The 21740-nt window shown below is 45.3% G+C and overlaps 1 protein-coding gene and 1 non-coding gene across 2 annotated transcripts; both read right to left on the bottom strand.

Moving 5' to 3' along the window:
* Positions 1–16750: 16750 nt before the first annotated feature.
* On the bottom strand, positions 16751–16821 carry TRNAG-GCC (transfer RNA glycine (anticodon GCC)). Its single transcript has one exon. It is a non-coding gene; the product is annotated as a tRNA-Gly (tRNA).
* A 332-nt stretch (positions 16822–17153) lies between these two features.
* LOC109731420 (eukaryotic translation initiation factor 2 subunit alpha homolog) lies at positions 17154–21474 on the bottom strand. The gene is made up of 5 exons (XM_020290572.4): positions 20819–21474; positions 18677–18823; positions 18496–18600; positions 17735–17833; positions 17154–17609 (listed from the first exon to the last, which is right to left on the bottom strand). The coding sequence occupies exons 1-5, from the start codon at positions 21335–21337 to the stop codon at positions 17460–17462; spliced, it is 1020 nt and encodes a 339-aa protein (XP_020146161.1). The 5' UTR covers positions 21338–21474; the 3' UTR covers positions 17154–17459.
* Between the last annotated feature and the right edge of the window lie 266 nt (positions 21475–21740).

Below are 21740 nucleotides of genomic sequence, written 5' to 3'. Positions count from 1 at the left end.
GGGCTCCGGCAGAGCTGTTCTGCCGGGGAAACTTCCTTCCGGGAGGGGGAAATCATCGCCATCATCATCACCAACAATCCTCTCATCGGGAGGGGGTCAATCTCCATCAACATCTTCACCAGCACCATCTCCTCTAAAACCCTAGTTCATCTCTTGTATCCAATCTTTGTCCCAAAGCCTCAGATTGGTACTTGTGAGTTTCTAGTAGTGTTGATTACTCCTTGTAGTTGATGCTAGTTGGTTTATTTGGTGGAAGATCATATGTTCAGATCCTTTATGCATATTAATACCCCTCTGATTATGAACATGAATATGATTTGTGAGTAGTTACGTTTGTTCCTGAGGACATGGGAGAAGTCTTGCTATAAGTAGTCATGTGAATTTGGTATTCGTTCGATATTTTGATGAGATGTATGTTGTCTTTCCTCTAGTGGTGTTATGTGAACGTCGACTACATGACACTTCACCATTGTTTGGGCCTAGAGGAAGGCATTGGGAAGTAATAAGTAGATGATGGGTTGCTAGAGTGACAGAAGCTTAAACCCTAGTTTATGAGTTGCTTCGTTAGGGGCTGATTTGGATCCATATGTTTCATGCTATGGTTAGGTTTACCTTAATTCTTCTTTTGTAGTTGTGGATGCTTGCAATAGGGGTTAATCATAAGTGGATGCTTGTCCAAGAAAGGGCAGCACCCAAGCACCGGTCCACCCACATACCAAATTATCAAAGTAACGAACGCGAATCATATGAGCGTGATGAAAAGTAGCTTGAATAATTCCTATGTGTCCTCGGGAGCGCTTTTCTCTATATAAGAGTTTGTCCAGGCTTGTCCTTTTCTACAAAAGGGATTGGGCCATCTTGCTGCACCTTATTTACTTTCATTACTTGTTACCCATTACAAATTATCTTATCACAAAACTATCTGTTACCAATAATTTCAGTGCTTGCAGAGAATACCTTACTGAAAACCGCTTGTCATTTCCTTCTGCTCCTCGTTGGGTTCTACACTCTAACTTATCAAAAGGACTACGATAGATCCCCTATACTTGTGGGTCATCAACGCTCTTGTATTGCGTGAAAGTTGAAAAGGTTTGAGAACATCAAAAGTATGAAACAATTGCTTGGCTTGTCATCGGGGTTGTACATGATTTGAATATTTTGTGTGGTGAAGATGGAGCATAGCCAGACTATATGATTTTGTAGGGATAACTTTCTTTGGCCATGTTATTTTGAAAAGACATGATTGCTTTATTAGTATGCTTCACTACTGGAATTAGCTTATTTGCCGTCTGCCAGTTCTTTGTCGTCTGCTAGCTGACGGCAAAGAAGGTCTTTGGCGTCCGCTTACAAAAAAACGGACGGCAAAGAACTGGTTGATGGCAAAGAAGGATTTTGCCATCAGCCAGTTCTTTGCCGTCAGCTGGCTGACGGCAAAGAGAGAGGTGGCCCCACTTACGAGCTGATTAGATAAAACTTAACGGCTCCCCTCTTTGCCGTCCGAAGCACGGCGGACGGCAAAGACCTAACTTCACTAACCTAACTAACGGCCGAGCCCCCCACCCCCTTCCTCTCTGTTTCTCTCCCTCTCTCCTCCCGACGACCAGATCGACCCCCCCCCGCCGCACGGTGCCCCCCACCCGCCACCGCCCCCGCCACCCGCCGCAGCCTGCCCCGTCGCCCCACCACCCCGCCGCCCCCCACCCGCCGACGCCCCGTCGCCCCACCACGTCGCCGCCCGACCGTCCCACTGCCCCGGCGCCCTGCCGCCCCCACCACCCGCCCACCACCCCGGCGCCATTGTCGCCCCCGGCGCCACCGCGGCCCCGCCTCCCTGCCGGCTCCCCCTGAGCTCCACCGCCCCGGAGCCCTGCCACCCCCGTCGCCACCGCCACCCTGCCGCCCGCCGCCCCCGTCGCCACCGCCACCCCCCCCCCCCCCCCGAGCTCCGGTGAGTTATTTTTTTCTGTTTTTTCTTTTTTTTGCTGTTTAATTGTTTGTGTTAGATTTAGGTCTAGATATGTGTTAGTGTTAGTGTTAGATTTAGTGCTAGATATGTGTTAGTGTTAGATTTAGTGCATGGGTTTTAGATAATTAGTTATATTATTAAAAGAAGTAGAAAAAAAGATGAAAAAAGAAGAAGAAGAAGAAAAGAAGAATATGTAGAAGGGGAAGAAGAAGAGAAGGAAAGAAGAAGAAGAAGAAGAAGAAGAAGAAGAAGAAGAAGAAGAAGAAGAAGAAGAAGAAAGGAAAGAAGAAGAAGAAGGATAGAAGGAAACACCCCGACCCCCTGACCCCGACACCCCGACGCCGACACGACACACCGACCCCCTGACCCCCTGACCCCGACACCCTGACCCCGACACCCCGACCCCCTGACCCCCTGACTTAGACACCCCGACCCCGACAACACACCCCGACCCCGACACGACACCCCGACCCCGAAACAGCACCCCGACCCCGACACGGCACCCCGACACCGACACGACACCCCGACCCCTGACACCTCCCGAAAAGGTGCTCTTTGGCCTTCCAGAGGCCGACGGGGTCATATATTTGTGAATTATGAGTTAGGTCATATATTTTTCGATTTTGTTATGAAAAACATCATATATAATTGTGTTGATCGGGTAGATTTAAATGTGCAGTTGTTTCATCGCTGCGAGGTTTGGTGTTCGACGACCTCCCCATGCGTTTGACGAGCTCTGCCCCTTCATTCGTGGGTGAGCACAAATGACATGTCCTCCTCCCCCCTTAATTATTTGCTCTGTTCCGGTGTTCGTGCCGATGAAACTTGATAGCTAGCTATATATCTGTCTTGAATCATCAGTATGCGTAACCAATATGTGTCTCCCGTTCGAAAGCGTTATAGTTATAAATATGCATGCATTTGCATATTTATAACCGTGATTCTCTCGAATTGTCCTACGCTATCCATGGACAGCCCGAGTATGTGTAGATTGGGTTCGTTTTTCCATATGCTTTGCTCCGGATCCGACGCATAAATTTCGTCAGTGCCTCCCCTGTTGTTCTCCGGGTGCACATCCTCTCTGTTTATTGCAGAGACGTGTATCAGGAGAATAGCGGGGAGGTGCTGCCGAAATTTTGCGTCGGATCCAGAGCATAGCATGGGAAAATGAACCCAATCTACACATACTCGGGTGGGATTAGGACCTATCATTACCTATTAGAGTGTAGGTTGCATGGACGTAATAAAATTGACAAAGTAGATCAACTAATGAATATATACATGGTGAATTATATATATATATATATATATTTGTTGTGTGTCCAGTAGCTCTAAAAGTCAAGATGAGTGATCGTGCGTGGATGTACACCGGTCACACTGGTCAGAACAAATGGAGCACTGAATGGTTCACAAAAACCAAGGGGTTTGTGCAAGCCGCATTTGCAAATGGCCAGAGGAAAACCTGGTGCCCCTGTTTACGGTGCGGCAATTGGGAAAAGAGGACAGAGGCTGAAATGGGCAAACACCTGCAGAAGAGTGGTTTTACGCCCGATTATACGGTGTGGACATATCATGGTGAGTCTGTCCAACGTGACCGAGCTGAGGTGGATCGTCGTCGCACCGACGAGCATGGTACCGGGATGGAAAACATGGTGCAAGACTTCGATGATGCTCGGGATTCGGACGAGGAGATGGAGGAATCTGCAAAGGCCTTCAATGAAATGTTGGAGTCTTCAAAACGTCCGCTCCACGAGCACACTGAGCTTTGTCAGTTGGATGCCATCTCACAAGTAATGGCTCTGAAGGCTCAGTTCAACTTGGGCAGAGAATGCTACAACGCAATGATGACAGTATTTGGACGCTTTCTACCCAAAGGCCGTGTAATGCCTGCAAACCTGTACCAGTCGGACAAAATCCTCCGTGCACTGAAGATGCCCTATGAGAAGATACATGCCTGTGAGAAAGGATGTGTCTTATTTAGGCTTGACTATGCGGACTTGAACTATTGTCCCATTTGCAAGTCTTCCAGGTATGTTGTGGTAGACAACGGTATGGGTGAGAAGACATAGACCAAAATCCCCGTTAGTGTTCTTCGGTATATGCCAATCGTACCAAGACTTCAACGTCTTTTCATGGTTGAAGAGACGGCCAGACAGATGACATGGCACAAAACGGGCAAAAGAACCGAACTAGATGCAGATGGGAATCTGATGATCGTACACACATCGGATGGTGTTGCGTGGAAAAAGTTTGATGAATTACATGCTGACAAAGCAGCAGATCCGAGGCATCCTCGAGTCGGCATCAGCACGGATGGGTTCAGTGTGTTTGGTCTGACGGCAGCCCAATACAGTTGTTGGCCCGTATTTGTCTTTCCACTCAATCTCCCCCCCCCCCCCCCGAACAGATTATGCAAAGAAAGAACATTTTCCTGACGTTGATAATTCCTGGCCCAACTATCCGGGGAAAAATATGAATGTGTACATGCAGCCACTTAAGGACGAATTGCAAGAAGCCTGGGATAATGGGTTCAAGACATACGACGCCTATAGCAAACGGAACTTCATAATGCGTGTCTGGTACATGTACTCGACGCATGACTTGCCGGCGTATGCGCTATTCGTTGGCTGGTGTGTGCATGGAAGGTTCCCATGCCCCACATGCAAGGGAGCTCTTGAGTTTCGTTGGCTTCAGGCCGGTCGCAAGTTTTCTTGCTTCGACATGCATAGACAGTTCCTGGATCCTCGCCATAAGTTCAGGAAAGACAAGAAGAACTTCATCAGAGGTAGAGTTGTCAAAAACTCTGCACCACCTGCGTTGACAGGCCAACAGACCCTGGATCAGTTAAACGCTCTTGAGCCAGATCCAGAGCGTCCAGGGTACTTCAAGGGGTATAATTCTAAGCACGCCTGGACTCACAAGACATGCTTATGGGATCTGCCTTACTTCAAAGACCTCCTTTTCCCACACAACATCGACGTGATGCACACTGACAAGAATATCGCCGAGGCACTTTTTGGTACATTGTTCGGCATAGATGGGAAGTCAAAGGATAATACTAAGGCTAGAGTCGATCTGGAGGCGCTATGTGATAGGCCGTTACAAAACATGAAAGAACCGAAAGGAAAGCAGAACTGGACGAAGCCAAAGGCATGGTTCAATCTTGGAAGGCCAGCTATGAGGGAAATTATCGTGTGGGTGAAAATGCAGTTGATGTTCCCCGATGGGTATGCAGCGAATCTAAAGAGGGGAGCGAGTCCTGATAAATTGAAGATATTTAGTTTCAAGAGTCATGATTGGCACCTATGGATTGAGCGGTAATGTCGGTGATGTTGTGTGGCTTCATCCCTGAGGATGAATGGCTAGTACTAGCAGAACTCAGCTATTTCTTCAGTGTTCTTTGTGCGAAAGAACTATCGCCTGGCGTGCTAGAAGAAATGGAAGAGTTGGCGCCGGAGTTGATCTGCAAGTTAGAGAAGATCTTTCGACCGGGCTTCTTTAATCCAATGCAGCATTTGATTTTGCATCTCCCGACCGAGGCAAGATTGGGGGGGCGTGCAAAATCGTTAGTGCTACCCAACTGAGAGGATGCAGAAGACGCTTCGAGAAAAATGTAAAAATAAACGTAGAATTGAAGCATCGATGGCTGAGGCATTCATCACTGAGGAGGCGGCAAACTTCGTGACAGCACACTACGAAGCCAAAAATCGTCATTTGCATAATCCGAAGCCTCGGTACAATGCTGACGACCCTAAAAACGATGGATCCAACCTCAGCCTACTCAAAGGGAATCTCGCACCAGCCAGTGTTTCAAAACCAGTATCTTTGGATAATGAAGAATGGCGGACCATTTCGTTGTATATCTTCAACAACCTAATAGAAGTGCGGCCGTACATCGAGTAAGTTCTCGGTACATTTTTCGTAACTTCTATTTCCTTTGAACTGCTCTTATTCCTGGATATTTCATACAGTCGATACGTCGCCATATTCTCGTATGGAGCGGTGATCCAAAAGGATTTCGTCGAAGAGTATGAGCTTCTCGCAAAGCAAGGAGGCGGCTATCCCGGTTTCATCTCTTGGTTCAAACAAACGGTAATTTCTATTAGACAATTTCAGTTCATTCGCTAATTTGTGCGTAATGCAACAATCCTTTCGTATTAAACGTGTAGGCTAATTCAGAGTCTATGGACGCCGAATTGAGACAAGTCGCTAATGGTTTTGACTATAAGGTCCGTTCATTTGACAAATACGACATCAATGGGTATCGCTTTCGTACCTATGGCAAAGAGCTATCTATGGCCGACCGAAAGTCTACAAATTGTTGTGTATCTGCTATCGGCGAAGGAGGTACCAAGTATTATGGGAGAGTTGAAGCAATTTATGAACTTCTATTCTATGGTGAAAACCCACCAAATGTCGTAGTCTTCAAATGTTATTGGTTTCAGCCAAAGGAGACTAGAAGGACTCATGAACATATAGGGCTAGTTGAAATCAAACAAAGCACCCATTTAGATGTTCCTGATGTCTATATTACGGCTCAACAGGCGACCCAAGTATTCTATCTACCGTGGGCCTGCCAAACTAATCCAAATCTGAAAGGTTGGGATGTCGTTTATGAAGTGCCGCCACGTGCTAGACTATCTCCCCCAAAGGAAGAGGATTATGAACCTCACATTAACCCAGACACATATGAAGGAGAATTCTTCCAAGAGACACGTCTTTCCAAAAAAGCGTTTCAAGAACTGCTATACTTCACCCCAAAACATTGAAGTAGACAGCGACAGTGAATCCGACATCAACCTAGAGGAGGAACAAGAAGAGCCGGAACAAGAAGAGGTTACTGCTGCGGATGACCTGTCAATGCTTGACCGATTACGTCAAGGTGGCCTTCCACATGTTGATGCCACTGAACCCTATGAGCCCGTCATTGATTATAGTGATGATGATGATTATGCATTTATTGATGATAGTGATCGAGATTATTAGTAGTGTCAGGTATTCAATTTTTTTATGTTGTACTTGATGATGATACACTTAAGTGATATACATATTATTATTCATGTCGGTATTTTTTTATGTTGTACTAATTTCGTTTACTCTTTGTCATGGCAGGTGTTGAAAGATGGTGGGCACTGGTCGAGAGCGCTCCGAGGCCCCTTCTTCGTCGGCGCGTGGTGGGAGGTCTTCCATTCCACACGCACCTCTCCGCCGAGCGTTGCTGGACAGTATGGTGACACCGCCGGGCCCTTCTTCGTCGACAACGGTGCCCAGCAGGGGACGAGGTAAGGGAGGGAAGAAGAGAGGAGTTGGAGCATGTGGTCGCGGGAGAGGAGGTAGGGTGACTGCTAGGGCACCTTCCTCGCCGCCACCCCCAGCTGTTTCACCCGAGCACGTGACTGCTAGGGTGGATTCGTCCGAGGAGGAGGCTACACGGACTCCGATCCACGAGCCTTCGGCCCACGAGCCTTGGGTCGACGGGCCTTTGGCCCACGAGACCCCGGAGGAGCACACGTCTGGATGGGGTACCTGGCCGGATGAGCCTGAGGGGCCGAGTGGCCATGCTGATGATGGCGGGGAGCCGACTGATATTGAGGAGGAGGGGGGCACCGTCTACCAGCGTGGTTGTACACGACTCCCGTCCGTGCCGGCGACCCGCGAGCAGAGGTGGTTGATTTTCCCTGATGGGGAGAGGTAAGTGCATTTAATCTTTTTGTACCTTCTGCATTCACGTTTCTTCAAATATCTAATGCGTTGGCCTTGTCATGCTGTAGGGGTTGGGACCACCATCATAGTGTCCGCCGCCCCAACTCTGTCCTTGGAGTTCTTTGTCGGCAAAACTTCCCGGGGTTTGTCAAGTTGCTTGGTGAGGGTCGGCTTCTAGAGCTTGGATTGAGCTGGGAGCACTACTTGGCTGCCTCGGCCCCGCCGGGTGAGATTATCGACGGTGTCTTGTGCAAGACGAGGGCAGACGTGGTGATCAGAAAGTTCTGGGTAATTTCTCCTTTACACAATTAAATATCTTCAACTAGCTAGTTATTAATTATACTAATCAATATTGTCTCATTTGATTGCAGACATTCTACAGGTGTGAGGAGGGATACGAGGAGGACGCGGCAAATGTTATCGATAACGTCTGCAAGCGCCTACTACAGAACTTACGGCACGAGGCTCGGGTGCAGGCTGTTCGAGACTACTACGCCTTGCGTGGTATCAGGAAGGCCAAGCCGGCGTGCCGCGAGAAGTTCCTGAGTAAGGAGTAGTACATGAAGGTAATTCTTAAGGCCTTGTACTTACTTCCTTCATTTAGTAATTCATAGTCGTAGCGCTCAAGTTTCTATTTGCTAACTTAGGCGCCTCCGAGGTGGTGTGCGGATCGGATGGATTGTTGGGAGGTGTTGGTCAATGAGTGGTGCTCAAAAGAATGGCTAGCCCTCCACAGCGAGGCCATGGACAAACGTGCCCAAATGGAAGGTGTGCCACACCATCAAGGCAGCTCCAACTTATATCAGTTCGGGCAGAACTGGGTATGTGGTTTGCTTCATGATTCATGCAATTCATTCATCATGCTACCTTGAGCCCTTTAATTACTAATTTACTTTGTTTCTCTCTTTCAGGCACGCTACAATAAGGCGGATAAGGTGCCAGAGGTGTACGACCTGTATGCCATGGCCCACACTGCCTCTTTCAAGAAAGTCAAGGCATTCTCTCCGTCTGACCTCGATGATGCAAACAACTTCACCAACATCTCCTCCCACGACAAGCTCGTGAAATATAGAGATGAGGGGAAGGCGAGGAAAGGGGAGGACTTTAACCCGAGCCAGGGTCCCATTGATCCAGAGCTGGTGATGATATCTAGTGGCGGGAGGTCCCATGGCTCCATAGCCATTGGAGATGGACTTATCTGTTATCCTAGCACTCTCCCGGAGATCAAGGCGCGCCAGTCGAGCTCCGCTCCTGAGATAAGGCCTCGTGAACGGCCAGTCCAACTCGCCATCAAGGTTAGTTATACGTACTCAGCTATCTTTCTCCATTACATTGTGTGTGCTTCCATCAATGATTACAAATGGTAACGAGGAGTGGTCTTGCAGGCTGCTATACAGAGTGAGAGAGATAGAATGGAGAAACTTCTGGCGGAGGCGGCGGAGAGGCAGCGGGAGTTGGAGGAGAGGACGACAAAGATGTTGGAGGAGGAGAGGGCACGGAATGACATGCAGGCAAGGGCCATGTACGAGCTCCTTGTGGTAAGTTTCTTCTGCAGATTAGCCAAAACATTCATGTAGTGTTTGTCTCATTACTAACTAGTATGACTGAGTCGTCAAAACCAAATGTGCAGTCTGTGTGCGAGAAGACCGGTCAGACCGCTCCGCCGATGCTAGTGATTGCTCCTGGGACCACGATGAGTTTAATTTGAATGGACATTACTTGCTAGTCTTAACATTTGAGTGTCATCGTGCTAACGAGACATTGGAAATGATCTTTGGTGCAGCGTAACTCCAGACAAGCATCGCACGATCCTTCTCCAGCTACCGGCACGAGCCAGCCCGCTCCTACACCTCCATGATCATGGTAAGTTTCTCTAGTGTTTTGCTTAACAAATGCATAAAGACCAAGACTTCGCCATATTTCCTCCAATATGCTTACCACAATGACCTAGAGTTAGCTTCTTTTCCTCCAAAATGACTTAATAAGCTTACTGACCTCCAAAACCATCCATTTTACCTAAGTTAGCTCTAAAACGATCTATACTTAGTTTTGTTTCCTCCAAAGTGACCTAAGTTAGCTCTAATATGCTTAGTTAACTAGGTTTGCTTAATAATGGCATGTACTTAGCTTACTTATGTCAAAAATGGCATAATTAGCTTAGTTAGCTCATAAACAATCCATTTTACCTAAGTTAGCTCTAAAATGACCCATTTTACCTTAGTTAGCTCATAAATGATCCATTTTACCCGCCCAAGTTAGCTCTAAAATGACCCCTTTTACCTAGACTAGCTCCAAAATGATCCATTTTACCTATGTTAGTTCTAAAATGACCCATTTTACCTAGGTTAGCTCCAAAATGACCCATCTTACCTAGGTTAGCTCCAAAATGATGCATTTTACCCAAGTTAGCTCTAAAATGACCTTGGAGAATATTCAAATACCACAAAGAGCCAGCTATATTAGGGTAATTATGTTAGAATTAAGCCGGATAGCTTCTCACTTGCTATGGCTTGGACCTTTTATGGCGGATCTCGGCGCACAGACTCCTTTTTTCTATATTTTTAGAGAGAGAGAATTAATATATGATCTATTTGAAGCTGCTACAGGTATGCGAATTATGCACAATTACTTTCGCATCGGAGGAGTAGCCGCCGATCTACCTTATGGATGGATCGATAAATGTTTAGATTTCTGTGATTATTTTTTACGCGGAGTTGTTGAATATCAACAACTTATTACACAGAATCCAATTTTTTTAGAGCGAGTTGAAGGAGTAGGTTTTATTAGCGGAGAAGAAGCAGTAAATTGCCTAGATTAGCTCATAACGATCCATTTCACCTAGGTTAGCTCACAAACGATCCATTTTACCTAGTTTAGCTCCAAAATGACCCATCACACCTAGGTTAGCTCTAAAATGATGCATTTTACCTAAGTTAGCTCATAAACGATCTATTTCACCTAGGTTAGCTCATAAGCGATCCATTTCACCTAACTTAGCTCAAAAACGATCCATTTCACCTAGGTTAGCTCCAAAATGACCCATTTTACCTAGGTTAGCTCTAAAATGATGCATTATACCTAAGTTAGCTCATAAACGATCTATTTCACCTAGGTTAGCTCATAAACGATCCATTTCAACTAAGTTAGCTCATAAATGATCCATTTCACCTAAGTTAGCTCATAAATGGCATATACTTCTTCTTCTAGTCACCTTTTTCTAACTTTCTTATTTGCCATTTTGCAGATTTCATTCACTTCACGGAAGCTAGCTTGCTATGATGGAGTGCTTGTTTTTTCTTTCATTCTCCTCTAGTATTCTTCTAGCTTGCTATGATGGAACTTGCTATCTTGATGAAACTTTGCATTGTAGTATGTATGGATGGAACAATGTGTATGTGCAACTTGCTATGTATGAATGGATGGAACTATATATGTATGCACGATGAAACTTATGTGCTGGATATGTCATATGTTTGTTGTTACCTGTGAAATATATATATATATATATATATATATGTGTGTGTGTGTGTGTGTGTGTGTGTGTGTGTGTGTGTGTGTGTGTGTGTGTGTGTCATATATTTGCTGTGAAAATTGCTGGATTTAAAAAAACAGAAAAAAGAGGCACCTTTGCCGTCAGCCGCTGATGGCAAAGGCTCCTTTGCCGTCTGCCGCGGACGGCAAAGAAGCCACGCGGCGGCCATCTGTGCTCCCTGGGAGCTGACCCATTTGGTCAGTTTGCCTACAGCGGCGGACGGCAAAGGCTTTGCCTACAGTGGCAGACGGCAAAGAATGCCCACATTTGCCTACAGCAGCAGACGGCAAAGGCTTGTCCCGCGGTGACGTCCAGCTGACGTCATTCGGTGGACGGCAAAGGCCGGATGCTCTTTGCCGTTAGCGGCGGACGGCAAAGGCTGCCGTTAGCCGCCTAATGGACTAACAGCGCATTTATTGCCGTCGGCTTTCTTTGCCGTCAGCCGCTAATAGCAAAGGCCCCTTTGCCGTCCGCTTCAAAAAGCAGACGGCAAATAAGCTCTTTACCGATCCCTACTTTGCCGGAGCCTTTTGCCGTCCGCGGCAGATGGCAAAGGCCTTTGCCGTCCGCCATCCTTGCCTTTGTCGTCTGCCGTGGCTGACGGCAAAGTAGCTGATTCCTGTAGTGCTTGAAGTATTATTGTCTTAATGTCAAATGATAGACTATTGCTTTGAATCACTCGTGTCTTAATATTCATGTCATGATTAGATTACATGATCAAGATTATAATAGGTAGCATTTCACATCAAAAATTATCTTTTTTATCATTTACCTACTCGAGGACGAGTAGGAATTAAGCTTGGGGATGCTGATACGTCTCCGTCGTATCTATAATTTTTGATTGTTCCATGCCAATATTCTACAACTTTCATATATACTTTTGGCAACTTTTTATACTATTTTTGGGACTAACATATTGATCCAGTGCCCAGTGCCAGTTCCTGTTTGTTGCATGTTTTTTGTTTCGCGGAAAATCCATATCAAACGGAGTCCAAACGGGGTAAAAACTGACGGAGATTTTTTTGGAATATATGTGAATTTTGGGAAGTGGAATCAACGTGAGACAATGCCCGAGGGGCCCACGAGGGTGAGGGGCGCGCCCTGGGCCCTCGTGGACACTCCGTAAGGAGGTTGGTGCCCTTCTTTCGCCGCAAGAAAGCCAATATCCGGATAAAAATCGTGTCCAAATTTCAGCCCAATCGGAGTTACGGATCTCCGGGAATTTAAGAAACGGTGAAAGGGCAGAATTGGGGAACGCAGAAACAGAGAGAGACAGAGAGACAGATCCAATCTCGGAGGGGCTCTCGCCCCTCCCATGCCATGGAAGCCAAGGACCAGAGGGAAACCCTTCTCCCATCTAGGGAGAAGGTCAAGGAAGAAGAAGAAGAAGGGGGGCTCTCTCCCCCTCTCTTCCGGTGGCGCCGGAACGCCGCCGGGGCCATCATCGTCACCGCAATCTACACCAACACCTTCGTCATCTTCACCAACATCTTCATCACCTTCCCCCATCTATCTACAGCGGTCCACTCTCCCGCAACCCGTTGTACCCTCTACTTGAACATGGTGCTTTATGCTTCATATTATTATCCAATGATGTGTTGCCATCCTATGATGTCTGAGTAGATTTTCGTTGTCCTATCGATAATTGGTGAATTGCTATGATTGGTTTAATTTGCTTGTGGTTATGTTGTTGTCCTTTGGTGTCCATCATATGAGCGCGCGCGTGGATCACACCATAGGGTTAGTTGTATGTTGATAGGACTATGTATTGGAGGGCAAGAGTGACAGAAGCTTCGACCTAGCATAGAAATTGATGCATACGGGATTGAAGGGGGACCAATATATCTTAATGCTATGGTTGGGTTTTACCTTAATGAACGTTAGTAGTTGCAGATGCTTGCTAATAGTTCCAATCATAAGTGCATATAATTCCAAGTTAGGGATGACATGCTAGCAGTGGCCTCTCCCACATAAAACTTGCTATCAGTCTAGTAAAGTAGTCAATTGCTTAGGGACAATTTCACAACTCCTACCACCACTTTTCCACACTCGCTATACTAACTTTATTGCTTCTTTATTTAAACAGCCCCCAGATTTTATTTACGTGCTCTTTATATTCTTGCAAACCTATCCCGTTACACCTACAAAGTACTTCTAGTTTTATACTTTTTCTAGGTAAAGTGAACGTCAAGTGTGCATAGAGTTGTATCGGTGGTCGATAGAACTTGAGGGAATATTTGTTCTACCTTTAGCTCCTCGTTGGGTTCGACACTCTTACTTACTGAAAGAGGCTATAATTGATCCCCTATACTTGTGGGTTATCAGTTGAGAATCGCCTTCGTGGTGATATCTCAAACAGAGAATATGGTGAGCCTTCGTGGCCTTGGTGTGCCTTCGTGGTAACATCCACCCCTCTAAACGGTGGCGTAGCTTCCCTCCAAGGAAGTGAATATCGGCATACATCCTCGTCTCTCAGAGTTGCGGTTATTCCTAACTCTAGCTCCCTGCTTGTGGTTATTTGTCTCTTAGTCTTTACATGTATTATATTGTGCTTGCCTATCTAAATACTTGTTGTATTTACTCACCTTGCTTAGTACTAGCATCACATTAGCAATTGTTAGGCTCAGTTTCATATTTCACATTATTGCCTAAAAAATTTGCTAGGTAACAATTAAAATTTGTAATTGTACATATTCACCCCCCCACCAATAGGTCCATCTCCATCCTTTCAATTGGTATCAGAGCCTCGTGCTCTATTCTTGTGGCTTAACTGGCCTAGAGCGAGATGAACATCAATGGGACCCCCTCCCCTTGTTGCAAATCCTAAGGATAAGGGTGCAGCTTTCTGACACAGCAATTAATCCGCGCGGTGGGGGTCATAGTGCTTTTGTTCATGAAACCAATTATGCATGTTTTGCCAAAATGTCACGCCCCTTTGCTCCATGCTCTGAAATGGATCGATACGAGTAGCCAACAGCGACTCATACAACAATTAATCCTCCTTTGGGAAAAAATTTCCGTCCCCTCTTCTTCATCTAGTGGCGTGGCCAGGATTTTGGATTAGGGTGGTCCAATCGATATAAAAAGTGTTTACATCATGAATACAACATACCAACATAGGGCTAGGCTATTTAGCTGAGGGGGCCAATGCCCCCCTCCCCCCATTTGAACCAACTTATGAAGAATTTATTCATGAGAGGGCTTAGATGGGAAAAAAATTAGCCTTTGTCCTCAGCCCCACCTCCAACAAATTTAAACTAGCTCCAACACTGCATACTAGTATAAATTAAAAGAATATACTGATAAGTGTAATTTTACAACTCATATTATGTCTTTGGCTCTCCCCTGACAGATTTCGCCTAACTTTGTTACTGCTCACTAGTATATAATTTATCGAAAGAACATATCAATATGATTAATTTTGCAACAATTCTTCAATTAAAAAGTTTAAGTTATCAATTGTGAGTCCGAATGAAATCACAGTAATCATTAATCAGTTGTCTGAATTTATCAGTTTTGATTTTTCATTCACACTCACAATTAAATCAAACCTTGAAGGCAAAATCATACTTTAAATTGAAGAAGATGGAAAACATACTTTGAATTAGAGAGATGAGAAGTCGGTGGTGTTCCTGCCTCGATGGCTCGGCCTGCCTTGTGCACGTGTTGCTAGCCGCCACCTCGTGCTTCCTTTAACGTAGGAAGGTGTTGGGCCCCTAAGTGCAGATGGTTGTAGCAAGTATCAATTTTCATCAAGTGAATGACCTTAAGGTTTATGGAACCCGTAGGAGCTTTGAATTGCAGTCAATGATCACTACCTACACATGCAAATACAGAAGTTGCCTCGGCCCCAAACAAAACTAGTAAAATTGTCGGTCTTACTAGCCTTGCTTGTTGCAAGGATTAATGCAACTTGTGTTTGAAAGTATTGATTGCCACAAAAGAAATAAAGATTTAGATTATAAAAGAAATAAAAAAAGTACAATGATGGAGGTTCAAAGCAATAGGGATGAATGGATTGGATCCATAGTTTCGCTAGCGGCATCTCTTCAAATAAAGATAACATGGCGTGATGGACGAATTACAATTGCGTATGGATTAAACTGGAATTTCTATGAGTATGATTATACATGGAATTTCTATGAGTATGATTATACATGGAATAATTGGACTTAGTCATCATGTACGGACATCCATAGACAGTTAAGACAACAACATCTATAGAATGTATGAAGGAAACAAGGGAGCTAGCGATCAGATCGTGCAATATTTCATTTTCGGCATGAGCAGCCTACTAGTTTTGTTTACAGCTATAGTGAAGTATAGATTATTTTTTACAGCTACAGTGAAGTATTGAGTCGATTTACAGGATGCTCAATGGACCATTTGCCCACTCTGCAGTTACGTCACCGGGTGTTCATATCTACAAGTAGCAAAGACAATATGAGGATAACCAGAATCCACGACACGTAAAGCATTGGTCTGGTCTTACAATCTTAATTGCTAAAATGACCATGCATATGATAGGGTTGATGCAGGACAATAGAGGAGAACAATCCATGCATGGAGGAGTTAACTATTCAACGGTGACCTACCTATCGAACATATAATCGAAGAGTATAATTAACCATATAAATATGTAATTAGTATTACCGATGCACAGGCACATCTAATGTAAATATGTAATTAGTATTACCGATGCACAGGCACATCAAATGTACACCATAATCCGAGTTTCCCAACGCCTAACTTCCTACTATAGACAAACCGATAGTTTACTTTTATAACTTTACTTTTATGTTATTTACTTTCTACGCTCGTTACTTTGTTTCAACCTCTGGTTACTTGTGTTTTCAATATGAGACTAATCTTTGCACATACCAAAACAGTAAATTCACACTAGACTTGTGGCCACTTGTGTGTGACAGAAACACCCACATTAACACTCGCATCCGCTCTTCTTTACGACACTCGCATCCAGACTGACTAGCATACAACAGTACACGTACGAGGAGAGTTAGCCGAACGATTCAATTTATTTCCTGTATATGGGCTGAGACATTGACTTGAGCTCAACGGTATACTACTCTGATGAGCTCAATTGGCCACCCTACAACTACGCCACTGGCCTCATCGTCTACCACCGTCTTGTTTGGACGAGGCATTCTGACAAAGAGCGATCGAGCACCGACGGAACAACGGCCCACAGCCGGCATCCGCGATCGGACAAGCCGTGGCGACTGTGATTCCATACGAAGTAGTCGGTTTTAAGGCCGACGGTGAACGAAACTCCATGGCCGAAAGTAAAGGACACAGGCAGACTGTTGCGTCGATTGTTGTGTGCTAGGTTTCGTTGGACAGAAAGCGAACACCGCGCACGCATGACGTGTTCTGTTCCATAGAAACTTGAGCAGAGGAAAAGGGTTTTTTTTTTTTGTCTTTAGACCCCCTTTCTTTCTTTCTTCTCGTGGCATTCAAAAAAGAAAAGTATGCGCATCATTTCGTCAGGCAAAAACGAAACATCATTCGTCGTCAGGCAAAAAATTAAATGCACCAGCCGGGAATCGAACCCGGGTCTGTACCGTGGCAGGGTACTATTCTACCACTAGACCACTGGTGCTTCTTGCCGAATGAGACTTATTTAGCTGCTATATGATCAATTCGCTACGAAGCAGAAGACAACACCTCACGTAGAAAGTGTCGAAAACGAGACGTCTGTTGCGTAATTTCAGTACAACTCCAACAGTCATCAAAACACAAAATATAGCGTGCATTCGGCAGACATCATTTCAAGCACATGCAAAGTTATCATAGGCGGAGCCTATGATTGCAGCACATAGTACTCCCTCCGTAGAGAAATATAAGAGCGTTTAGATCTAAATTTGTAATCTAAACACTACTATATTTCTTTCCAGAGGGAGTAATAGTCAAAAGTTCAAAGAACAGGGCAAGTAAGCTCAGTGTCATGCACCAAATTCCACTTAGTGAGCAACGATAAGCAAAATCCATGTATAAATGCTGATGAAAACAGGTAGCAAAAGCGCAATTAACAGTATTCAGAATCAGTGCTCAGCGAAAAGCAAATCAATCTGTAAGACTACGGGTAGCCTACAACTGATCATCAATATCTAATAACAGAGTAAACACTCGTCCATCCATCCAACGTGCCTCCTCAAACAAACAGGAGGAGCCAAACATTCTTCCCCTTCATTGCTGGCGCTGTACAAGCAATCTCATCCCACCTGGGAGGAGACCCGCTCAGTCCGCGCCAGCGCCAGCCTTTGTGAAGTCTACGTCTCCCATGCCAGAGTCCTCCTCCTCGCTATCGTCGTCGCCGTCGACCTCCTCGCCTGCTAGCTTGAGCTTCTCAATCGTGTCCGCAAACAGCTTGTCGTCTCTCTCGCTCACCTGCACAGGGAAGTTATAAAACATGAATCATGGGCGGGACTGAGTAGAAAAGCTTGCAGATCTCTGAATCGGCAGTGGTTTCTTTTTGCTGATTATTTGTTGAGCACAGATAATGAGGAACTTACAGCTCTAGCTGCTTCCTTCACCACCAATTTCCCCTTGTGCTTTTCAATTGCCTCGGCACAAATTTTGGTTGCATTTGTCAGAACTGCTATCCCCTGGTCCTGTTCACAACAGCAATACACAAAATCAGCAAATTTCATGTCACTGGATCACATACTAAAATTCACGAATAACACAACGAGATATGGGCTCTACTCAGTTGGCTAGAGTGACGCGTATGCACAGTCAGCCCGCCCACATTCAAACCCCCAACCCACCCACCCACGCTCATATAATCGGGGGAACCTGATTCCACCTCCTTCCATTATGAATAACCCCAACCATACATTGGCATCATGAGATGTGTGAATCCAAAGTACCCACTGCCTTGCATCATAGAAATACTCGACACAAGGGTATCTGAATTTTAATGAAATTTAAGAGATGTGTGAATACATAGTACCCACTGCCTTGCATAATAGAAATACTCAACAGTCAACACAAGGGGATCTGGATTTTAATGAAATTTAAAGGTGTCAATAATACCCGGGTATTCTCCATCCATCTACTAAAACATGTATGCCAATTTCCCCAGCAAAATAAATGACTACTACTCCCTGATTACTTAGTTACAAGACAGCCCGAAACATTATTTAAATTACTCCTCCATGCAAAGACTAACAGTTCTGTGCGTTGGGTTTTGATTTATATTTTCTACGCAAAGAAGAAAAAAAAGTCAAAGAATCAACATTAATCACATAAATGAATGGAAGAAATAACCAACTTTGTCAAGTGTCTGTGTGGTCAGAACATAAAGCGGAGGAGCAACTAGCTTAATCTTCACAGGGCAATCAGCGTTTCCAGCAGCTTCAGCTTTCCTCATGGCTTCCTGCAAAACAGAATTAGCAACTCACAACCAAGCATACACTTGGAAACCAAAATGCATGGATGGAAGCAAACAGAACCTTAATGTGGAGAACACCGTCAAACTGGAAGCATTTCATCTCAACATCAGCACGAATCTTAAGAGGCTGTGGTGTCATTCTCCTCCTTATGTTCTTGACCAGGGCATCCTTAACCTCAGGGGTGACCGCCGGCACAACTTTAGTCACCTGTAGAAAATGTCAGCGCAAATGAATCGTGGGAAACGTCCAATTTCTATGAGATCTATGATTCGTACCATACTGCCAATCTGCCATAAGCGAACGTATCTGAATGAAACCCAGGTACCTAATTTCCAATTGCTTACACAAACTACCAAACCAACCAATATAACTTACCATGTTTACATCAATTCAATCAATAGTAGGCAAATCAAGCTAAAGTATATTACTCCCTCCGATCCATATTACTTGTCGCCAAACAGATGTATCTAGCACTGAGAAACTTCTAGATACATCCGCTTGAGCAACAAGTAATACGGATCGGAGGGAGTACCATATTTGAACCAACCAGTTTGAAGCAACAAAATATCCTTAAATCGACTAATTTCATACACATTAGGTAATTAAATACAGACTCCGAACTAACCACTAGGAATTAACTGTTCTTGGGGCAACTTCGATGCAGGGCAAAATTAACTGATTGCGGTAGAAACAAATGAGTGCCTACTTGAGAAGCACATGTAAACATCTAACCGGTTGCAAGATATTAATTTTGTCATTCAATTTACGCTTAACTGTTTATACAACCTACTGTCTGTGGCTTACAAATACTCCCTCCGTAAACTAATATAAGAGTGTTTAGAATACTAAAGTAGTGATCTAAACGCTCTTATATTAGTTTAAAGAGGGAGTACTAAGCTACTAGGTTTACATAGGCCCAATCAACGGTACACTGATAATCAAGCTAAATTAAGCTATTTGAAGCAATGGATATCCTTAAATCGACTTATTCTATACATTAGGAAATTAAGTACATGCTCCAAAACAGGTACTAAGAATTAACTGTCTATGGGGCAACTTTGATGCTGGACAAAATTAACAGACTGTACTAGCAACAAATACCTACTCGAGAAACACATGTAAACGTCCTAACACTACCACCAGCCTGAAGTGAATTGCTGACATTGCTTGGAGTGCACCCAATACTTAAGCAGTTAATTAGCCATTAGCAGCAAGGGGCAATTGTGGGGAGGAGTCAGGAACGAACCTCCTGGCCACCAAGCTTAAGTACATAAAGAATGAAGCTAAAGTATATTACCATATGTCAATGAACCTATTCAAAGCAACATGTCCTTGAAGCTACTAATTCTATGCACAATAGTAACTTAAATACAGACTCCAAACCACCTACTATGAATAAACTGTTCATGGCTGCAGTACTGAGGCAGGGCAAAATTCATTGTTCAGGATATCGGTAACTGGTGTCATATCGGTCAGGTGGCGATGCGGGGTAATATAGGCGAATCGGCCAGTTACTCGGCTGATAAATCAGTTAATCGGCTATTCGATGACCCACCGAGTATCAATCAACTGGCCGAGATGCCGATTAACTGGCCGATAATTGGAACAATGGAAAAATTAACAGACTGCACTAGCAACAAATACCTAGCCGAGAAACACACGTAGGCAGTTAATCTATTGCAAGATATTAATTGTCAAGTCATAACACTAGCAGGCCGAAGTGAATTGATAGCATTGCTTCTAGTACACCCAAACATTAGCAGTTAATTAGCCATTGGCAGCAAGGAGCAGTTGCTGGGAGGGGGTCAGGACGACGAACAGTCACAAAGAACCAAGCTAACTACACCGTCATATTTCAACCAACCAATTTGAAGCAACAAATATCCTTGAATCGACTAATCCAAAGAACATCAGGTAATTATTAAGTACAGGCTCCAAATCAGCTACTAGACATTAACTGTTCGTGAGGCAACTTGGATACAGGACAAAATTAAACAGACTGCAGTACTACTAACTAAGGAATACCTACTTGAAAAACACATGTAAAGGTCTAATCGGTTGGTATATTAGTGTCAAGTTATACAACAAACAACCTGCCCGAAGTAAATTGATGGTACTGCTTCGAGTACACCCAATACTTGAGCAGTTAATTAGCCATCGAGCAATTACGAGCAGATGAGGGGAGGGGGGTCGGGAACGAACCTCCTCGCCATCGGGTCCGACGACGGTCTCCTCGTAGGTGAGGACGTCGAGCACCCCGTCGGGGTCGGTGACGATGAGCTTGAAGGCCTCAAAGGCGTGGCCGTACCTGCGGTAGAGCGGCCAGCCGATGCGCTGGTAGAGGGGCTCGAGGTCGACGCCGAGGGTGTCGGCGGCGTGGCGCATGATGGAGTGGACGAGCTTGGACTTGTTGTAGCGGTCCTCGCAGGTGGCGGCCTCCTCCTCCGAGACCCGGCGCTTGGAGAGGTCGATGTAGCCCTTGTCGCGGTCGACGCGGAGCACCATGGAGGGCTCCTGGCGGCCGACCTTGATGAGGGAGGAGATGGAGCGGATGCGGCGGCGGGAGAGCTCGGAGAAGAGGATCATGCCCTCGATGTTGTTGTACTCGAGGAGCGAGACGTAGGCGCCCATGTCGGCGATGTGCTTCACCTGGATCATCACCGCCGCGTCCACCTCCGGGAACCGCGGCTCGTACATCCGGCACTCGAGGTTCGGTGGCATCTTCGCGGGCGGCGGCGGCGGTGGGGGGCGGGGTGGGGAGGGGAGCTAGGGTTTTGGGGGGTGCGGCGGAGACGGGCGAGGGGCAGCCGGGTTATGGATTGGTTGGATTGGCGAGCGAGCTGCGAATCGACGATGTGGAGGGGCCGTGGAGTACGTGAGCCTTTTATGAAGACGCCAAACGGGTATGCGTGTCCAGCCTCGTGTGGATACAGGTTTCAGCCCGATTTATTTGAGTTACCTCCGTGCTCGGACACCGAAATTAGATATTTGATTTCTAAATAGAGTCCGTCTATGTCACATCTAGATGTGAGATAATATCTCATATCTAAGTTTTTTTTCCTATTTATTTGTCATGTTTGTTTGATTTTAATTTGTCAATGTCCAAAACTAAAAATTACCTCCT

The sequence above is a fragment of the Aegilops tauschii genome, chromosome 2, assembly GCF_002575655.3.
Source record: "Aegilops tauschii subsp. strangulata cultivar AL8/78 chromosome 2, Aet v6.0, whole genome shotgun sequence".
NCBI lineage: Eukaryota > Viridiplantae > Streptophyta > Magnoliopsida > Poales > Poaceae > Aegilops > Aegilops tauschii.
The sequence above is the reverse complement of the archived record's forward strand: the minus strand, read 5'-3'. Positions and strand labels throughout refer to the sequence as shown.

What these genes read in the sequence shown, in the direction of transcription:
- LOC109731420 (XM_020290572.4), bottom strand. Translation starts at nt 21,337, where the DNA reads ATGCCACCGAACCTCGAGTGCCGGATGTACGAGCCGCGGTTCCCGGAG. An exon ending in ACGGTGTTCTCCACATTAAG is followed by an intron (nt 18,601 to 18,676) that starts GTTCTGTTTGCT and finishes TCTGTTTTGCAG; the next exon opens with GAAGCCATGAGGAAAGCTGA. An exon ending in CCACACAGACACTTGACAAA is followed by an intron (nt 17,834 to 18,495) that starts GTTGGTTATTTC and finishes TGTTGTGAACAG; the next exon opens with GACCAGGGGATAGCAGTTCT.